The sequence below is a fragment of the Asterias amurensis genome, chromosome 9, assembly GCF_032118995.1.
Source record: "Asterias amurensis chromosome 9, ASM3211899v1".
In the NCBI taxonomy this organism is placed as follows: Eukaryota; Metazoa; Echinodermata; class Asteroidea; order Forcipulatida; family Asteriidae; genus Asterias; species Asterias amurensis.
In genome coordinates this window covers 18,135,626-18,157,375 of record NC_092656.1, presented here as the reverse complement: position 1 = coordinate 18,157,375, position 21,750 = coordinate 18,135,626, and the positions used below count along the sequence as shown (strand labels likewise).

Below are 21,750 nucleotides of genomic sequence, written 5' to 3'. Positions count from 1 at the left end.
ATGCAAGTAATATTTATTGTGGTTTTACCCATACACCGATAGTAATGTTAAGATGATCAATAACTATTTGCCTAATAACCAGCCGTATCCCCTTTCTTACGTGAATCTGAATGAGCATGTATCAAATCATCATCTCTTATGATTGCCTGAGATACACTAAATGATGTAGTAGATACCATGTTATGACCCATAGACCTCAGCCCGTCCAAAAGATCCTGCATACAACAAGAAAATAACAGTGAAACTATAATTAATAGGACTGCAACAAACCATTATTCAAAGCACAATCACTCACTGAAAGATTATTTATGCAGGCAGGCAATTTTCATTTGTAGCCTTTATGTGGGAAAAACCATAAATCCAGGGATAATTAAGGAATTACTTGTCTTTTTCAGTAAACACAAAAACAATGCCAAAGAAAGCCGATTATACACCAATCTACAGCAATCTGAAAGAAGGGTCAATTTAATACAGGAACACTGTGTGTTTATCCAGTTTTTGTGGTTGGTGATAGTGGGTTATAGTTGGTTATGGTGGGTTATATAGTTGGTTATAGTGGGTTATAGTTGGTTATGGTGGGTTATATAGTTGGTTATAGTGGGTTATGGTGGGTTATATAGTTGGTTATATAGTTGGTTATAGTGGGTTATAGTTGGTATATGACCTTACCTGTGGGAAGTCGTTCTCGTAGTATATTTTATGACTAGTGCTATACGGATACAATCTCGGCTCTTCAATCACAACATCTAGATCATTCTCATGTTGACTCCAAAGACTGCGGAACATTACCTAGTAACAATTCAGACATCAGTATTAGTCAGGAAATCTTTATGAATGTCTTTTTGCATTGTGGCAGTGTCATGGCCGAGCGGTTAAGAGCACCGGATTCAAGCACTGGTGTTTGATCAGCAGGGTGTGGGTTCAGATCCCGGTCCCGACACTAGCTACATAAAATTGGGGAGGTAGTGCTTTCTGCTCTACTGGCCAGGCTTCGAATTGATGATACCCAAGCCTACATTCGTATGGACTGTGAAAGGGGTAACCCTGTTTCAGCCCTAGGAGTAGGTGGTAACGGCCTCTGGAAAATATAATTGTAGCCCACACCTTGAAGTGGCCTTTAGGCCTTGTTTTTCTTTTAGGGCTTATACAATATTTTGAAAGAAGTTTGATTTTAAAATGACCTGTTTTTAAGAAGAAAATGTGAAATGCGAATCTTGTTATGCCAGTCTATTTGTTTATGTTCTGGTAGGACTGACCTCTGGAAGTTTGTTTTTATTTATATATAATTAAATATGAAGGTGTCATCAATTCAACTCTCATCGGAACGCCAAACTAGTACGCGTCACACTCTCTCATGACCGCCCTGATTTCAGCTGCAGAGGTTAGCCTAGTTAGATATAAAGTTATTGCTCACCCAAGCAGTTGTTGATATAATACGTAATCCACCAGATGTCCCAACAATTTCCTTCACCGACCCATCCTCCTCTGTAATGACCGTGGGGCATACCGTTGACATTGAGCGTCGACCAGGCTCTAGTTTGTTAGCTTCCCATGGTGGGGTACGGCCATTGTAATAAAAGTTGGCCATGTGATCGTTGAGAAATAAACCCGTCTGGTTTGAGAAAAATCTACCTCCAAAGCTGCAATAGAAGACGAATTATTAATGATTATTATTATCATGTTACCGTCTTGTTACAATTCATTGATAGAAAATATCAAAATTTAATGTTTGGCCTTTCTAAGTGTACAAACCATGAATCCCCATGTCTGAAGATGCACTTTCACAATGAGTATAGGTTTTGAAACTTTACTTGTGGGAGAAATAATTATTTTTAGCCAAGGTGTTTTACACATTCATGCTACTTCAAATCTCACTTGATATCACAATGTGCCAGATTTTACTTGTGATATTGTATCGGTTATTTCATGGTAAATGAAAATGAGATTATCTGAGGTTTGGTAAATACTGCTTCTTATGACATTATGTGTTCCGTTTTGTAATGAAAAGTACAGAATGTCAAAATACCCGTTTACATGAACCAAAATGGACACAAAACCTGACATTGTGGACTCACTACTTTCCTACTGTGGTTGTCAAAGATACAGCATCACCATTTTCTGCCAGGACGCTCAAGTGACTAGTATCCCCAAGCATGGCGTCGGGATCCTCAGTCGGTTCTTCGGGATCTTCATTCGGTGCTTCGGGATCTTCATTCGGTGCTTCGGGATCTTCATTCGGTGTTTCGGGTTCCCCACTCGGGGCTTCGGGGTATTGGTGACGAACAGCTCTTTTAGATGATGGTAAATCATCATAAGTGTCATAATCACTTATTGATGTGAATGTTACGTGGGTAGCATTGATCAATGAACAGATCTGCTGAGCATAATCACTGGAGGATAAAGCTGCAAGTGTCTGAAATATTAAAGGGTTGTTTTAGAGATAATTGTCAAACAAAACATTTTTGTTGGATATCGGTATTAACTTACTTTGTTTTATAAGGCCTGTATGTTTTATGATTTTATAAGGTAGTGGTGAAAATGCACTTCAATACGTGGATTGGCCTAACAATATGTTAACATCTCATACTCGTTGTTACCCTTTTGACAAGTTTCACAAGTAACATTCTTAGGGAATGGGGACTTTTGTTCATCAGTAATATCATTGATATCATTGTTATCAGTAATTTGTTACCCTGTGAACCTCCTGTGTATCTGCTTCACCGATATGAAGTCTGAACCCGATAGCGAAGGTGCTGGCTTCAATAAAATAGTGGTACAGTTTCAGCTTTCCTTCGAATGTGTTGAAGTCAACCGTTCCCAGATTACATTCTGTGGATCATAAGAAATGGAGAATTATCCAACATTTCCATGACCACAATTGATAACAAGTAAATGATTGGTCACAATGTGCCGTTCATTAATAAAGTATGCTTTAAAACCCGTAACAGAGCTGAATAGTCATTAAACCCTATCACATAAATTACTAATTAATAGTTTACCCAACGTATGAAGGGGGGTTCAAAGTCCTCGATATCCTATAATGGAACATCCCACACATTAAAGAGGGGAGGGGATGGGGAGGGAATTTTGCTATCTTATACTGAGCAAGTCGGTGTCATTTATTCTTTTTGTGCAATATGGATTTAACCTCGTCCCTGTACATCTACGATTAGAAACTCACTTTGAAGTATACTGACAGTAAACTGTTGAAGGTCCCCACTGGATGGGATCGAGGTTGACATGATTTTGTATTGAGCAAGATTCAGCACGGATGGTTGCTCCCACGAAATGACGTAGTTGGTTAAATCTTCCATTGTAATTATTCCACCTGCAACTCAAGTAGAGAAGTTATTTTAGATTGCCAATCTCTTGCAAATCAAGTTCATACCACATGCACATAAAGTAAAAGCAGTGTCGGGAAGTTTTCAGTACATTGAGCAAAACTATAGAGTTATAAAACCACAGTACATAGATTGCTGCTTTTATAAGCATACCAAATCGCCTCATTTTACACTATATTCGCTATTAGCTTAAAGACAGTGGACACTATTGGTAATTGTCAAAGACCAATCTTCTCACTTGGTATCTCAACATTTGCATAAAATAACAAACCTGTGAAAAATTGAGCTGGATTGGTCGTCGGAGTTGCGAGATAACTATGAAAGAAAAAACACCCTTGTCACACGAAGTTGTGGAAAATTACCTCTTTCTTGAAAACTATATGTTATTTCAGAGGGAGTTGTTTCTCATAATGTTTTATACTATCAACCTCCACCCATTACTCGAAATCAAGAAAGGTTTTATGATGATAATTATTTTGAGTAATTACCAAGTTCAAATACAACTATAACCAACCAATGACAAACTATTGTCAGCTTGCATATACAACCGCATACACATTTCAAACATACTCTGCTCAGGTTCGTTCAACACCTTCAAGATTACTACTATAGCATTCTTAGGATTTACATCATGCAAAGCTTCACTTATTACCTCCTGATTGGATGTCCTGAACTAACTTTTGACCCACATCTCCCTGATAGAAGACTGAAGCTCCTTTTGCGGCGATCTCTCGTAATGTGTTAATCAGACCAACAGGTGCTCTGATGATATCACCCACCTTCATCAAAGAGCCGTCGGGTTTTGTATAAAGCTCCCTGCATTCAAACATTCAAATAAGATGGTATGAACACGTGCAGCTCAAACAAACGTATCCAGCCTTCAAATCTACTCTGAATAAAACCCAAAGATTACAATCTCAAATACAGCTATACGATGTTATGCTACACGATGCTATAAGTTAGTTATAAGTTGTTTACGAGAGATAATTTTACCTAAGAGCAGGATATTTATCAAAATTCTTCTCCAGTATTTGCAGAGTGTACACAGTGTGCCATGTCAGGGGAAATCCATTCTCTGCTATGTAGATGATGGGTCTGAGAAGGCGTTCCCATGATAAGATTCCATATTTCTGATGAGCTGCCCACAAACCAGCTAACTCACCCGGTACTGACACAGATCTCACTCCTAAATACACAGATTTATGTAGAAAGTCAGAAAAACAATATTGATCAGTGTCCGAAGTGAGCTTCCCTGGTGTGTTTCCGCGTTATTTGGCACTTGATCCAAATATAGTAGAAATGAAATGTTATTAATGCTTTTGAAAATAGGCCGATGTGTTTTGAAAGGGCCCCTCGATTACAAATGATCAGGGGTCGATTTCACAAAGGTAGTCCTAACTTAGGACTAGTCCTAAGCAATGCTTAGAGATAGGACTGGTCCCAAGTTAGGACCAGTAACTCATCCTAACTTAGGACTGGTCCTATCTTTTAGCATTGCCTAGGACTAGTCCTAAGTTAGGACTACCTTTGTGAAATCCACCGCAGTAACTATAGGCCCCCTACAACAATACAGCGACTGTCCGGGCAAATAAAAATTGGTTATAACAACCTATCATGTGTTTTGGGATCAATCTTACCGTATTTGGCCTCGTCTGTATCATTTACAAACATATCGAAATAAGAAGCCGCCGGTGCGATTTCATTTGCGATCATTGCTGTAACATTCTTCTCATTACGTTTGTAGATTACCATGAATAACCCACCACCAAGTCCAGAACTTTGTGGATTCGTTACTCCAAGACACAGTGCTGCAGTAATTGCTGCATCCACTGCAGACCCTCCATCCAACAGAATATCCCTGTATATTGAAATCCAGTCAGTCAAACTTTATTAATGGTAATGTTAACTAAAAGTCAACTTTGGTTATACACATTTGACATTATTTGTAACGTCGAGTAATAAGCAATAACCAACCCTTTTTTGGAGTCATTATAAATGTGAAGGAATGTTATTGACGTTCATTCCATTTGTACATTTACCGTTAAATGACACAAAAATGAAAAATAAACATTAAACAAAATTGTATTAACAAAGTGTGAAATTGTTACCTTGCCATTTGTGAGCATTGAGCATTGTCTGTTGCTACTGCAGCGTGTTGATATACACCATAAGGTAGTTCAACTGATGGACTGTCATTGCTTTCCTCTTTTGACAGACCGAAGTATAAACCAACAGTCACACCAACACAAACCAAAACACACACACTGACTCCGAGAATAATGATAAGCACAAAACGGCGTTTTCTGGAAAGATTTACAGAAGGAAAAAGTACAAATTGTGTCATGTTTTTGATGTGTATGATGGCGATAATAACTTAAGGTGTTTCAAACCTAGGGACGGACCTCGGAGTATATGGAAATGATCATCTGAATTGACTAATTTGGCTGCGTCACCAAAAACTATTGTCTTTTCCTGTTCAGGATTCAGGGAAAGGTACAATTTGTTGTAGATACTGAGCGGTTGGTTGCTAAAGCAATGCCCCTTTAGTTAATTTCTCTATCTTGCATGCCCACCTCCTTGTTAGGTGACCCGTCCATCTCCACTTCTGTGATTGACTTTTTGTGAATAATATCCTGCACTCTTGATTGTTTTCTTAGGTCCTCATTCATCACACTATCCTTTGTTACTCCTACCATTATTATGATGTTTTCTCAAGTCGTTTGATGGTATAGTCCATGTCTTGGCACCATCAGGACAGGTGTGACGCACTGATCAAATACTTGCCTTTTCAGCAGGAAGGGTGTGGTCTCGTAAGGTGTGTCTGAGTTTCTTCCAAAGTTCACCCGACCTACCTGGATTCTTCTCTTTAGATGGTTATCAAATTTGAGGGTTATCATTTTGAGACACGCAAACGGGTTTGTAATGTTAGTAGTATAGTCTAAGGCACTCACACAGGAGTTTTTGCGAGCAACACTGTTGCTCGCAAATTGCTCGGATTTTTTTGTTGTTGCTCGCAAATTGCTCGGATTTTTTAAATATTTTTTTTTAGGGGTGGGGGTTGGGTCAAAGGCGAGCCACGGAGTGGTGAGTCGTTCGGCTCACGCTTGTGTTTGGGAGGCCCGAAGGGACAACATGCGAGCCACGGAGTGGTGAGTCGTTCGGCCCACGGCAGTGTGACGTGTGAGGGCCGACGTGTGAACATGATGATGCAAGGCATCATGTTGGGTGGTTCTAGGGAATGGAGAAGTTGTCTCACGACAGTGTAACTGAGGGCAAACCGTTATTGTTTTTCCGCAGTTGTGAGGTGCGGGAGTGATTTTTAAAATCACGGAGCGCCGAAGTCATTACCACGCAGCACAAACGAGACGGATACGTCTCGTTTGTATTTTCACGAAGTGAAAACAAAGGGATCGATTCCTCTACGTCTGACAAGACGTAGCGGTAGAGATAAAATTGTGGTTGTCCCTTGTCTTTACTCCAGCTCTGTCGTTGTTTGTTTATTCGAATATGTCTGCACCACCTCGTTATGGAATACGTTTCCCATACGACCGTTTGTCGCCTTGTAGTTATTTGTACATGTTTATTTCTTTGTCTCATTTGATGTTCAAACTTTGGGTCGAGTATTTTTTTGTTTGTATCTTTTTTTAGCCCTCGGTCTGTACCGTGTGATTTTGCAACGTCACCTTACGTCAAGGTAGGTCGGAGACGCGCATGGGTGGTTTTCTTTGTTGAGTTGTACCGTGTGACATTTGCATCGTAACCCTTGACTGGGTTTGGTACGATTTAAACTTTTGACGACAACACCAGTTATCTACACTAGTTTTAATCAATAAGAGCCCAAAGTGTGGGTACAACCGAGTTAGCCATCAAGAACAGGATTAAATGCTTAGTTTGTTTTACATTTAGACGCCCCTTCCCCCCTTTTTTTTTGGGGGGGGGGGTATGCCTAAGCAGTTGGCAACACAACAGATAATTTTCTATGCGTACGTTTCTGTACTGACTAATAAATTTACGGTGCATATCCTATGTTACTGCAAATGGTCATAAAAATTATTTCCATCGTTTTCTACAAAGATTAAACGTTAAATAGAGTTATGGTGTCATAATAGAATAATTACTATCCTAATCTGTAATTGCCAGTGGCCTTCACTTCGTGTACAAACAAAAAAGACTGGTGCATGGTTTACGTGAAAACCTCAATGACCCTTGATCACTAAGCCTCGTTTGACGATTGTTTCAATTCTGGGCATCTGGTACAGTGAATCAGCTTGACAACGACCTCACCCCATGTTCTTTTTTAATCTAGGTTTGAAAGACCCTTACAGGTTCGACTTATTTAAAGTTTTCTGGTGGTCGGTGTACACTTTGAAGCCTATAGCATTCGTCTTGGATCGTCTCACTGATATAAAAAAAAAATGGAGTCGAAGCGTTTAAACACTTCTCTTAGACCCGTACAGGAAAAGGTCTCGTGTCCAATTTGTGGGAAGAGCTTTTCGCGTAGCGACAATATGAAACGACACCGACAGACACACAAGAACCCCAGTATCGGGAGCTAATCGAAAGCTTGTCCTATTTGTGATAAGGTGTTTTTCACTTCAAACAATTTGAAGAAACATCTTCAAAATCATAAGGAGGAGGGGAAGGAGGAGGAGGAGGAGGAAGAGGGGGAGGAGGAGGGGGAGGAGGAGGAGGGGGAGGGGAGGAGGAGGAGGAGGAGAGGAAGTGGACTGGGAGGAGCTTCATGGAGACGATAGTGATGAATCAACAGATGGTGATGATTTTGAAAATGAAGACGTGATGGAGGAAGGGGACTACCGTGAAGATGATGATAGTGATGGACTAACAGATGATGATGGCCATGAAAATGAAGGAGATGAGGAGGAGGAGGAGGAGTTCCTTGGAGACGATAGTTATAAATCAATACATGATGATAAGTATCGGGCCTCCCAAACACAAGCGTGAGCCGAACGACTCACCACTCCGTGGCTCGCCTTTGACCCAACCCCCCCCCCAAAAAAAAAAAAAAAAAAATCCGACAAATTTGCGAGCAACAGTGTTGCTCGCAAAAACTCCTGTGTGAGTGCATTAGACTATACTACTAATGTTTTTTCTGTTTACGTATAATGTTGTGTGTATTGTGCAGCTAGTTTGAACATTGTTGTGCCGCTGTTTCATATCTTTAGATATGGAAATGATATTGCATTCTGTGTGAATAGAATTCCCTGATCAGTTGTTTATAAATAAATAAAAATTGTATTTACACGGGTCACCAATTATCAAAGGTTAGTGGTGTGAAAAGGGCGACTTTCTAGAAACCATTCGATCCGATTTTCAAGATGCATGTATGCAGAAAAAAACAATTGTTTTGACGTTTGATCGACTAGGCCTACATAGGCAAAAAAAGTTGAAAAAATAATTCATCTAAACCGTTTGCTTTTGCTTCTAAGGAAACGAATACAAAAGTCAAATGTCAACTTTTCGACTGTAAATGTATTGGGGAAAACGTTAAAGCTGATGAAACTGAAGAAAGGTATATTAAACAGTAGAAAAATGGATGTTACGAAAATGTTCAATCTTATTTTTTAAAACGAAGAAAAGCAGAAAATCGCATTAAAAAACAACGTTGAATCTGGTTTTTCTTAAATATTTAATAATGAGACAGATCGGAAGACTGAAAAAAAGATATCAACTGTTCGACCTCCACACTTTGCCTGTGTCGACTACTGGTTTTTGCCGAAATCGTTGCATAACGTAATTGACAACAGGACCGTCGTGCTCGTTCCTCCGTGGTTTAAACCTTGCTGTATGTTTTAACATTTTATATTGGGTTACCGACCAGATGATATTTTATACATGGGCCTACTGTAACCGGGTTACCCGGACCCCTGTTTTATGCACCAAATCCAAACAGTTAATAAAGATGAATACTATACGATTCAAGCCACAGTTGGCTGGGGTTGGGGAGGGTTGACATACCTGACAGCATGACCCCACGCATGATGATGGGCAAGTCTGCGCCAAGTGTCTGTGTACGACCCCCGACTGCAGTTGATAACTAACTGTATGATTTGTTTGTTTGAATTTTGAATCTGTTGGTTATGAATGAAAAGTGCACTTACTCTTTTGAGGTTATGTCCATGGTGAAGTACAGGCCTACCTGTACGTGACGGTAGAACTCTACGTAGCTTTATGGCAAGATCTGTCTTTGATAGTAGCACCATAGAGTGGCTACAATGGCGGTCACAGCAAAATCACACCATGAAGTATTATTTGGAGTACAGAGGAATCCCGAAACGACGAGTTTAGCGTCGATCTGCGCACTTCCGGTTTTATCTTGGTGTGTCTATCAAGATTACCCCATGCCCCCATAGGCATTTACAATCAACGTTACAAGGTTAGCATTTAAAACAAGTTACATGGTTCTGCAGGGCTGCAGGGGAAAAACATCGGTCCCTTGCATACAGTCATGGTCCGTTGATCAGACCATCGGACCATGGCCATGATCGGACGCAAACTCAAGGAGAGGCTCCCTGCCTGACTTAGTTTTTGATGAGTAAAAATGAACTGCATAAGTGCAGTTAGGTCTGTTGTAACACCAGCATGCCAAGCACACATTCATATTGTAACATTCGTGCCAATCAGCCAGTAGAGGGCGCCAGCACGGCTCCGCGGTGGAGCCCTGCTGGAAGATTGGGAAACCCGCTGGCGTGGAGATGTTTTCCTATGTCTAGATCTGTGAATTTATAAAGATTGGACGTCTGCAATAAAACGGTCAGGAATTCAAGCAGAAATACTGGTTTTTAGTGTGTTTCATTGCTCCGTATTGTTGTGGTTATTGACACAGGATTTTTGTGTTACATTGGTGGCGGCGGCGGGACAACAAGAGCAAAAGAAATCAGGTAAAACAGTTAGTTTTTCTGTTGTGAAATCCTCGTGGTTGGGACAGCATGGCGTCGGACTCGCCATACGCCAAGGTCAAGCCGGACCAGACTAAATTACTGAGTGAGACATGCTTTTTTATAACAGTAGAAAAAGAACTATTTTTAGGGCTACAGAAGGCCAATGCTAGCAAGGACAGAAATTATAATAACCATAGGGGTCAGCCAGGGATTCTAGGGGGCAGAACTGGTGCGTCTGCTTCGGGTCATGTGGGTTCGGAAAGGTTGGGGTGACACCGTACGAGGGCAGAAGAGTTGGGGCAGCACCACACGGAGCTGTTTCGGCTGTCTCCGAGCCTACGGACACAAGGGTGGAAGGGTTGAAGCAATAGGATAGAGCAAAGGAGCCTGCTCCACACTGCACAACCCAATGGGGTGGAGCAGATGGATCGACTCCACCGTGTACAAAGCAATGGGGTGGAGCAAAGGAGCCTGCTCCACACTGCACAACCCAATGGGGTGGAGCAGATGGATCGACTCCACCCTGTACAGTACAATGGCAGTGAGCTCCGTGCGATGCTCTGCCGTGTACAAAGCAATGGGGTGGAGCATAGGAGCCTGCTCCACACTGCACAGCCCAATGGAGTGGAGCAGATGGATCGACTTCACCGTGTACAAAGCAATGGGGTGGAGCAAAGGAGCCTGCTCCACACTGCACAGCCCAATGGAGTGGAGCAGATGGATCGACTCCACCGTGTACAAAGCAATGGGGTGGAGCAAAGGAGCCTGCTCCACACTGCACAGCCCAATGGAGGTGAGCAGATGGATCGACTCCACCGTGTACAAAGCAGGGGGATGGAGCAAAGGAGCCTGCTCCACACTGCACAACCCAATGGGGTGGAGCAGATGGGGAGGAGGAGGAGGGGAGGAAGTGGACGGGGAGGAGCTTCATGGAGACGATAGTGATGAATCAACAGATGGTGATGATTTTGAAAATGAAGACGTGATGGAGGAAGGGGACTACCGTGAAGATGATGATAGTGATGGACTAACAGATGATGATGGCCATGAAAATGAAGGAGATGAGGAGGAGGAGGAGGAGTTCCTTGGAGACGATAGTGATGAATCAATACATGATAAGATTTATGAAAGCGAAGAAGTGGAGGAGGAGGAGGAGGGATTCTGTGAAGACGATAGTGATTAATCAACTGATGATGACGATTTTGAAGATGAAGAGGAGGATGATGAGGAGGAGGAATTTCAAGAAGACGATAGTGATCTATCTACAGACGAAAGTGCTTATGAAAATGAAGAGGAGAGCTGGAAACGTCCAACAAAAATACTGAATTTTTCGATAAAGAATGCTAAAATTAAGTTTAAATGATGAAAAGTTTTTCAATCCTACACCCCCAAGATTGTATTGTTTGATTTGGTAATAATACAAAACAGTATTATCAACGGGAATTTTTTAAAGCATAATAATCTATCAACTGTAAACACTATGAGGGCTTTAATAAGTGAACTCGCCCCACATAAAAATATAAAAGTAATAATAATAAGATGAGTAAATACATAATTAATTAATTAGTATCTATAATTAAATAATCTCAACCCATCCACCTTATCTCCTTAATAGGCAGGCACGGGTCGGTGGGGTCCAATCAATCACCTCCATGCGAACGCAGTTCAGTCAAATGATTTCAAAGTTCTTGTCATAAAGGGGGGGGGGGTGGGGATTAAGGTAGATGTTTATGTTAATGGATTGTTATATACCGAATAAAGTTTTTTTGTAACGTTTATCTTGTTTTTTCCGTGTATACTCGTTTTCTCTGCAGCCCCTTTTTGCAAAGGTAAACACAAACATAATACCGTGTCCGAGTGATTGTGGTACATGATGTGGGCTTGGAGTTATAGAAAACAAAGATAGCTCCACTGTATGGGAAACAAGAACTGGCACGTTTGGCTGGAAGACCAAGTAGTTGTGACGTCATCTATTAACTACCAGAGAAGGTCAATGAGGTTTTCACGTAAACCATGCACCGGTCTTTTTTGTTTGTACACGAAGTGAAGGCCACTGGCAATTACAGATTAGGATAGTTATTATTATATTATGACACCATAACTCTATTTAACGTTTAATCTTTGTAGAAAACGATGGAAATAATTTTTATGACCATTTGCAGTAACATAGGATATGCACCGTAAGTTTATTAGTCAGTACAGAAACGTACACATAGAAAATTATCTGTTGTGTTGTGCATAACTGCTTAGGCATACCCCCCCCCAAAAAAAAAGGGGGGCGTCTAAATGTAAAACAAACTAAGCATTTAATCCTGTTCTTGATGGCTAACTCGGTTGTACCCACACTTTGGGGCTCTTATTGATTAAAACTAGTGTAGATAACTGGTGTTGTCGTCAAAAGTTTAAATCGTACCAAACCCAGTCAAGGGTTACACGATGCAAATGTCACACGGTAAAACTCAACAAAGAAAACCACCCATGCGCGTCTCCGACCTACCTTGACGTAAGGTGACGTTGCAAAATCACGCGGTACAGACCGAGGGCTAAAAAAAAAGATAAAAAAAGAAAATACTCGACCCAAAGTTTGCCCATCAAATGAGACAAGGAAATAAACATGTACAAATAACTACAAGGCGACAAACGGTCGTTTGGGAAACGTACTCCATAACGAGGTGGTGCAGACATATTCGAATAAACAAACAACGACAGAGCTGGAGTAAAGACAAGGGACAACCACAATTTTATCTCTACCGCTTCGTCTTGTCAGACGTAGAGGAATCGATCTCTTTGTTTTCACTTCGTGAAAATACAAACGAGACGTATCCGTCTCGTTTGTGCTGCGTGGTATGTAATGACTTCGGCGCTCCGTGATTTTAAAAATCACTCCCGCACCTCACAACTGCGGAAAAACAATAACGGTTTGCCCTCAGTTACACTGTCGTGAGACAACTTCTCCATTCCCTAGAACCACCCAACATGATGCCTTGCATCATCATGTTCACACGTCGGCCCTCACACGTCACACTGCCGTGGGCCGAACGACTCACCACTCCGTGGCTCCCATGTCGTCCCTTCGGGCCTCCCAAACACTAGCGTGAGCCGAACGACTCACCACTCCGTGGCTCGCCTTTGACCCAACCCTCACCCCTAAAAAAAAAAATCCGACCAATTTGCAAACAACAGCAACAAAATTTGCGAGCAACAGTGCTCCTGTGTGAGTGCCTTAGACTATATTACTAACATTACAAACCCGTTTGCGTGTCTCAAAATGATAACCCTCAAATTTGATAACCATCTAAAGAGAGGATCCAGGTAGGTCGGGTGAACTTTAGAAAAAACTCAGACCCACCTTACGAGACCACACCCTTCCTGCTGAAAAGGCAAGTATTTGATCAGTGCGTCACACCTGTCCTGATGGTGCCAAGACATGGACTATACCATCAAACGACTTGAGAAAACATCATAATAATGGTAGGAGTAACAAAGGATAGTGTGATGAATGAGGACCTAAGAAAACAATCAAGAGTGCAGGATATTATTCACAAAAAGTCAATCACAGAAGTGGAGATGGACGGGTCACCTAACAAGGAGGTATGCAAGATAGAGAACTGAACTAAAGGGGCATTGCTTTAGCAACCAACCGCTCAGTATCTACAACAAATTGTACCTTTCCCTGAATCCTGAACAATCCCCACCCCTTAAAAAAAAAAAAAATGTTGTGTGTATTGTGCAGCTAGTTTGAACATTGTTGTGCCGCTGTTTCATATCTTTAGATATGGAAATGATATTGCATTCTGCGTGAATAGAATTCCCTGATCAGTTGTTTATAAATAAATAAAAATTGTATTTACACGGGTCACCAATTATCAAAGGTTAGTGGTGTGAAAAGGGCGACTTTCTAGAAACCATTCGATCCGCTTTTCAAGACGCATGTATGCAGAAAAACAAATTGTTTTGACGTTTGATCGACTAGGCCTACATAGGCAAAAAAAGTAGAAAAAATAATTCATCTAAACCGTTTGCTTTTGCTTCTAAAGGAAACGAATACAAAGGTCAAATGTCAACTTTTCGACTGATAATGTATTGGGGAAAACGTAAAAGCTGATGAAACTGAAGAAAAGTATATTAAACAGTAGAAAAATGGATGCTACGAAAATGTTCAATCTTATTTTTTAAAACGAAGAAAAGCAGACAATCGCATAAAAAAACAACGTTGAATCTTTTTTTAATTTTTAACGATGAGACAGATCGGAAAGCTGAAAAGTACATATCAACTGTTCGACCTCCACACTTTGCCTGTGTCGACTACTGGTTTTTGCCGAAATCGTCGCATAGCGTAATTGACAACAGGACCGTCGTGCTCGTTCCTCCGTGGTTCAAACCTTGCTCTATGTTTTAACATTTTATATTGGGTTACCGACCAGATGATATTTTATACATGGGCCTATACTGTAACCGGGTTACCCAGACCCCTGTTGTATGCACCAAATCCAAACAAAAGCGAGGTTATCCCTCAACAGTTAATAAAGATGGATATACGATTCAAGCCACAGTTGGCTGGGGTTGGGGAGGGTTGACATACCTGACAGCATGACCCCACGCATGATGATGGGAAAGTCCGCGCCCAGTGTCTGTGTACGACCCCTGACTGCAGTTGATAACTAACTGTATGATTTGTTTGTTTGAATTTTGAATCTGTTGGTTATGAATGAAAAGTGCACTTACTCTTTTGAGGTTATGTCCATGGTGAAGTACAGGCCTACCTGTACGTGACGGTAGAACTCTATGTAGCTTTATGGCAAGATCTGTCTTTGATAGTAGCACCAGAGAGTGGCTACAATGGCGGTCACAGCAAAAGTACACCATGAAGTATTATTTGGGGTATAGAGGAATCCCTAAACGACGAGTTTAGCGTCGATCTGCGCACTTCCGGTTTTATCTTGGTGTGTCTATCAAGATTACCCCATGCCCCCATAGGCATTTACAATCAACGTTACAAGGTTAGCATTTAAAACAAATTACATGGTTCTGCAGGGCTGCAGGGGAAAAACATCGGTCCCTTGCATACAGTCATGGTCCGTTGATCGGACCATCGGACCATGGCCATGATCGGACGCAAACTCAAGGAGAGGCTCCCTGCCTGACTTAGTTTTTGATGAGTAAAAATGAACTGCATATAAAGTGCAGTTAGGTCTGTTGTAACACCAGCATGCCAAGCACACATTCATATTGTAACATTCGTGCCAATCAGCCAGTAGAGGGCGCCAGCACGGCTCCGCGGTGGAGCCCTGCTGGAAGATTGGGAAACCCGCTGGCGTGGAGATGTTTTCCTATGTCTAGATCTGTGAATTTATAAAGATTGGACGTCTGCAATAAAACGGTCAGGAATTCAAGCAGAAATACTGGTTTTTAGTGTGTTTCATTGCTCCGTATTGTTGTGGTTATTGACACAGGATTTTGGTGTTACATTGGTGGCGGCGGCGGGACAACAAGAGCAAAAGAAATCAGGTAAAACAGTTAGTTTTTCTGTTGTGAAATCCTCGTGGTTGGGACAGCATGGCGTCGGACTCGCCATACGCCAAGGTCAAGCCGGACCAGACTAAATTACTGAGTGAGACATGCTTTTTTATAACAGTAGAAAAAGAACTATTTTTAGGGCTACAGAAGGCCAATGCTAGCAAGGACAGAAATTATAATAACCATAGGGGTCAGCCAGGGATTCTAGGGGGCAGAACTGGTGCGTCTGCTTCGGGTCATTTGGGTTCGGAAAGGTTGGGGTGACGCCGTACGAGGGCAGAAGAGTTGGGGCAGCACCACACGGAGCTGTTCCGGCTGTCTCCGCAGCCTACGGACAAAAGGGTGGAAGGGTTGGGGCGGCTCCACACGGAGCTGTTCCGGCCGTCTCCGCAACTTCCTGACTCTCCTCCAAAGCATCAATGATCCTGAGGATGCCATGGTTGAGCCAGTTGTCCAGGTTATCCAACGCGACCATGTTCCAGCTGGGCTGCTCCGCACTGTACAACCCTATGGAGTGGAGCAGATGGATCGACTCCTACCTGCACAACACAATGGCGGTGAGCTCTGTGCGGAGCTCCGCAGTGTACAAAGCAATGGGGTGGAGCAAGGGAGCCTGCTCCGCACTGCACCACCCTATGGAGTGGAGCAGATGGATCGACTCAGCACTGCACAACCCTATGGAGTGGAGCTCCGCACTGTACAAAGCAATTGGGCGGAGCACATGAACCTGCTCCACACTGCCCAACCCAATGGAGTGGAGCAGATGGATCGACTCCACCCTGTACAACACAATGGGGTGGAGCAAAGGAGCCTGCTCCGCACTGTACAACCCTATGGAGTGGAGCAGATGGATCTACTCCACCCTGCACAACACAATGGCGGTGAGCTCCGTGCGGAGCTCCACAGTGTACAGAGCAATGGGGTGGAGCGAAGGAGCCTGCTCCGCACTGTACAACCCTATTGAGTGGAGCAGATGGATCGACTCCACGCTGCACAACCCTATGGAGTGGAGCTCTGCACTGTACAAAGCAATAGGATGGAGCAAGGGAACCTGCTCCGCACTGCACAACCCTATGGAGTGGAGCAGATGGATCGACTCCACCCTGCACAACCCTATGGAGTGGAGCTCCGCACTGTACAAAGCAATAGGATGGAGCAAAGGAGCCTGCTCCACACTGCACAACCCAATGGGGTGGAGCAGATGGATCGACTCCACCGTGTACAAAGCAATGGGTGGAGCAAGGGAGCCTGCTCCACACTGCACAACCCAATAGGGTGGAGCAGAATGGGGTGGAGCAAAGGAGCCTGCTCCACACTGCACAACCCAATGGGGTGGAGCAGATGGATCGACTCCACCGTGTACAAAGCAATGGGGTGGAGCAAAGGAGCCTGCTCCACACTGCACAACCCAATGGGGTGGAGCAGATGGATCGACTCCACCCTGTACAGTACAATGGCAGTGAGCTCCGTGCGATGCTCTGCCGTGTACAAAGCAATGGGGTGGAGCATAGGAGCCTGCTCCACACTGCACAGCCCAATGGAGTGGAGCAGATGGATCGACTTCACCGTGTACAAAGCAATGGGGTGGAGCAAAGGAGCCTGCTCCACACTGCACAGCCCAATGGAGTGGAGCAGATGGATCGACTCCACCGTGTACAAAGCAGGGGGATGGAGCAAAGGAGCCTGCTCCACACTGCACAACCCAATGGGGTGGAGCAGATGGGGAGGAGGAGGAGGGGAGGAAGTGGACGGGGAGGAGCTTCATGGAGACGATAGTGATGAATCAACAGATGGTGATGATTTTGAAAATGAAGACGTGATGGAGGAAGGGGACTACCGTGAAGATGATGATAGTGATGGACTAACAGATGATGATGGCCATGAAAATGAAGGAGATGAGGAGGAGGAGGAGGAGTTCCTTTGAGACGATAGTGATGAATCAATACATGATAAGATTTATGAAAGCGAAGAAGTGGAGGAGGAGGAGGGATTCTGTGAAGACGATAGTGATTAATCAACTGATGATGACGATTTTGAAGATGAAGAGGAGGATGATGAGGAGGAGGAATTTCAAGAAGACGATAGTGATCTATCTACAGACGAAAGTGCTTATGAAAATGAAGAGGAGAGCTGGAAACGTCCAACAAAAATACTGAATTTTTCGATAAAGAATGCTAAAATTAAGTTTAAATGATGAAAAGTTTTTCAATCCTACACCCCCAAGATTGTATTGTTTGATTTGGTAATAATACAAAACAGTATTATCAACGGAAATTTTTTAAAGCATAATAATCTATCAACTGTAAACACTATGAGGGCTTTAATAAGTGAACTCGCCCCACATAAAAATATTAAAGTAATAATAATAAGATGAGTAAATACATAATTAATTAATTAGTATCTATAATTAAATAATCTCAACCCATCCACCTTATCTCCTTAATAGGCAGGCACGGGTCGGTGGGGTCCAATCAATCACCTCCATGCGAACGCAGTTCAGTCAAATGATTTCAAAGTTCTTGTCATAAAGGGGGGGGGGGTGGGGATTAAAGTAGATGTTTATGTTAATGTATTGTTATATACCGAATAAAGTTTTTTTGTAACGTATATCTTGTTTTTTCCGTGTATACTCGTTTTCTCTGCAGCCCCTTTTTGCAAAGGTAAACACAAACATAATACCGTGTCCGAGTGATTGTGGTACATGATGTGGGCTTGGAGTTATAGAAAACAAAGATAGCTCCACTGTATGGGAAACAAGAACTGGCACGTTTGGCTGGAAGACCAAGTAGTTGTGACGTCATCTATTAACTACCAGAGAAGGTCAATGAGGTTTTCACGTAAACCATGCACCGGTCTTTTTTGTTTGTACACGAAGTGAAGGCCACTGGCAATTACAGATTAGGATAGTTATTATTATATTATGACACCATAACTCTATTTAACGTTTAATCTTTGTAGAAAACGATGGAAATAATTTTTATGACCATTTGCAGTAACATAGGATATGCACCGTAAGTTTATTAGTCAGTACAGAAACGTACGCATAGAAAATTATCTGTTGTGTTGTGTTTAACTGCTTAGGCATACCCCCCCCCCCCCCCCAAAAAAAAGGGGGGGGCGTCTAAATGTAAAACAAACTAAGCATTTAAACCTGTTCTCGATGGCTAACTCGGTTGTACCCACACTTTGGGGCTCTTATTGATTAAAACTAGTGTAGATAACTGGCGTTGTCGTCAAAAGTTTAAATCGTACCAAACCCAGGCAAGGGTTACGATGCAAATGTCACACGGTAAAACTCAACAAAGAAAACCACCCATGCGCGTCTCCGACCTACCTTGACGTAAGGTGACGCTGCAAAATCACACGGTACAGACCGAGGGCTAAAAAAAAGATAAAAAAAGAAAATACTCGACCCAAAGTTTGCCCATCAAATGAGACAAAGAAATAAACATGTACAAATAACTACAAGGCGACAAACGGTCGTATGGGAAACGTATTCCATAACGAGGTGGTGCAGACATATTCGAACAAACAAACAACGACAGAGCTGGACTAAAGACAAGGGACAACCACAATTTTATCTCTACCGCTACGTCTTGTCAGACGTAGAGGAATCGATCCCTTTGTTTTCACTTCGTGAAAATACAAACGAGACGTATCCGTCTCGTTTGTGCTGCGTGGTATGTAATGACTTCGGCGCTCCGTGATTTTAAAAATCACTCCCGCACCTCACAACTGCGGAAAAACAATAACGGTTTGCCCTCAGTTACACTGTCGTGAGACAACTTCTCCATTCCCTAGAACCACCCAACATGATGCCTTGCATCATCATGTTCACACGTCGGCCCTCACACGTCACACTGCCGTGGGCCGAACGACTCACCACTCCGTGGCTCGCATGTCGTCCCTTCGGGCCTCCCAAACACTAGCGTGAGCCGAACGACTCACCACTCCGTGGCTCGCCTTTGACCCAACCTTAACCCATAAAAAAAAAAATCCGACCAATTTGCAAACAACAGCAAAAAATCCGAGCAAAAACTCCTGTGTGAGTGCCTTAGACTATACTACTAACATTACAAACCCGTTTGCGTGTCTCAAAATGATAACCCTCAAATTTGATAACCATCTAAAGAGAGGATCCAGGTAGGTCGGGTGAACTTTGGAAAAAACTCAGACCCACCTTACGAGACCACACCCTTCCTGCTGAAAAGGCAAGTATTTGATCAGTGCGTCACACCTGTCCTGATGGTGCCAAGACATGGACTATACCATCAAACGACTTGAGAAAACATCATAATAATGGTAGGAGTAACAAAGGATAGTGTGATGAATGAGGACCTAAGAAAACAATCAAGAGTGCAGGATATTATTCACAAAAAGTCAATCACAGAAGTGGAGATGGACGGGTCACCTAACAAGGAGGTATGCAAGATAGAGAACTGAACTAAAGGGGCATTGCTTTAGCAACCAACCGCTCAGTATCTACAACAAATTGTACCTTTCCCCGAATCCTGAACAATCCCCACCCCTTAAAAAAAAATAATAATGTTGTGTGTATTGTGCAGCTAGTTTGAACATTGTTGTGCCGCTGTTTCATATCTTTAGATATGGAAATGATATTGCATTCTGCGTGAATAGAATTCCCTGATCAGTTGTTTATAAATAAATAAAAATTGTATTTACACGGGTCACCAATTATCAAAGGTTAGTGGTGTGAAAAGGGCGACTTTCTAGAAACCATTCGATTCGCTTTTCAAGATGCATGTATGCAGAAAAAAATTGTTTTGACGTTTGATCGACTAGGCCTACATAGGCAAAAAAAGTAGAAAAAATAATTCATCTAAACCGTTTGCTTTTGCTTCTAAAGGAAACGAATACAAAGGTCAAATGTCAACTTTTCGACTGATAATGTATTGGGGAAAACGTAAAAGCTGATGAAACTGAAGAAAAGTATATTAAACAGTAGAAAAATGGATGCTACGAAAATGTTCAATCTTATTTTTTAAAACGAAGAAAAACAGAAAATCGCATAAAAAAACAACGTTGAATCTTTTTTTAATTTTTAATGATGAGACAGATCGGAAAGCTGAAAAGTAGATATCAACTGTTCGACCTCCACACTTTGCCTGTGTCGACTACTGTATATTTTGTTTTTGCCGAAATCGTCGCATAGCCCCCGCATAGCGTAGTTGACAACATGACCGTCGTGCTCGTTCCTCCGTGGTTCAAACCTTGCTCTATGTTTTAACATTTTATATTGGGTTACCGACCAGATGATATTTTATACATGGGCCTACTGTAACCGGGTTACCCGGACCCCTGTTTTATGCACCAAATCCAAACAAATGCGAGGTTATCCCTCAACAGTTAATAAAGATGAATACTATACGATTCAAGCCACAGTTGGCTGGGGTTGGGGAGGGTTGACATACCTGACAGCATGACCCCACGCATGATGATGGGCAAGCGATGTCTAGTCTGCGCCAAGTGTCTGTGTACGACCCCTGACTGCAGTTGATAACTAACTGTAAGATTTGTTTGTTTGAATTTTGAATCTGTTCGTTATGAATGAAAAGTACACTTACTTTTTTGAGGTTATGTCCATAGTGAAGTACAGGCCTACCTGTACGTGACGGTAGTACTCTATGTAGCTTTATGATGACAATATCTGTCTTTGATAGTAGCACCAGAGAGTGGCTACAATGGCGGTCACAGCAAAAGCACACCATGAAGTATTATTTTGGGTATACGACTTTTGAGCGTGGTTTATCTTGGTGTGTTTTTCAAGATAACCCTATGCCCCCTATAGGCATTTACAATCAACGTTACAAGGTTAGCATTTAAAACAAGTTACATGGTGCTGCAGGGGAACACATCGGTCCCTTGCATACAGTGATCCATTGATATGATCGGACCAGGGATCGGACGCAAACTCAAGGAGAGGCTCCCTGCCTGACTTAGTTTTAGATGAGTAAAAATGAACTGCATAAGTG

General features: G+C 42.4%; 1 protein-coding gene across 3 annotated transcripts; it reads right to left on the bottom strand.

Annotated features, from left to right (window-relative positions):
* Positions 1 to 63: 63 nt before the first annotated feature.
* On the bottom strand, positions 64 to 21,474 carry LOC139942121 (glutathione hydrolase 1 proenzyme-like). Of its 3 annotated transcripts, none has more exons than XM_071938839.1 (11): positions 21,343 to 21,474; positions 5,450 to 5,644; positions 4,979 to 5,199; positions 4,335 to 4,527; positions 3,994 to 4,157; positions 3,182 to 3,328; positions 2,693 to 2,829; positions 2,076 to 2,413; positions 1,415 to 1,640; positions 670 to 789; positions 64 to 215 (listed from the first exon to the last, which is right to left on the bottom strand). In XM_071938839.1, the coding sequence occupies exons 1-11, from the start codon at positions 21,360 to 21,362 to the stop codon at positions 72 to 74; spliced, it is 1,905 nt and encodes a 634-aa protein (XP_071794940.1). In that variant the 5' UTR covers positions 21,363 to 21,474; the 3' UTR covers positions 64 to 71. The 3 variants fall into 3 exon arrangements, with proteins under 3 accessions (XP_071794940.1, XP_071794941.1, XP_071794939.1); XM_071938840.1 differs by lacking the exon at positions 21,343 to 21,474 and adding an exon at positions 14,966 to 15,085; XM_071938838.1 differs by lacking the exon at positions 21,343 to 21,474 and adding an exon at positions 9,461 to 9,807.
* Positions 21,475 to 21,750: the final 276 nt, after the last annotated feature.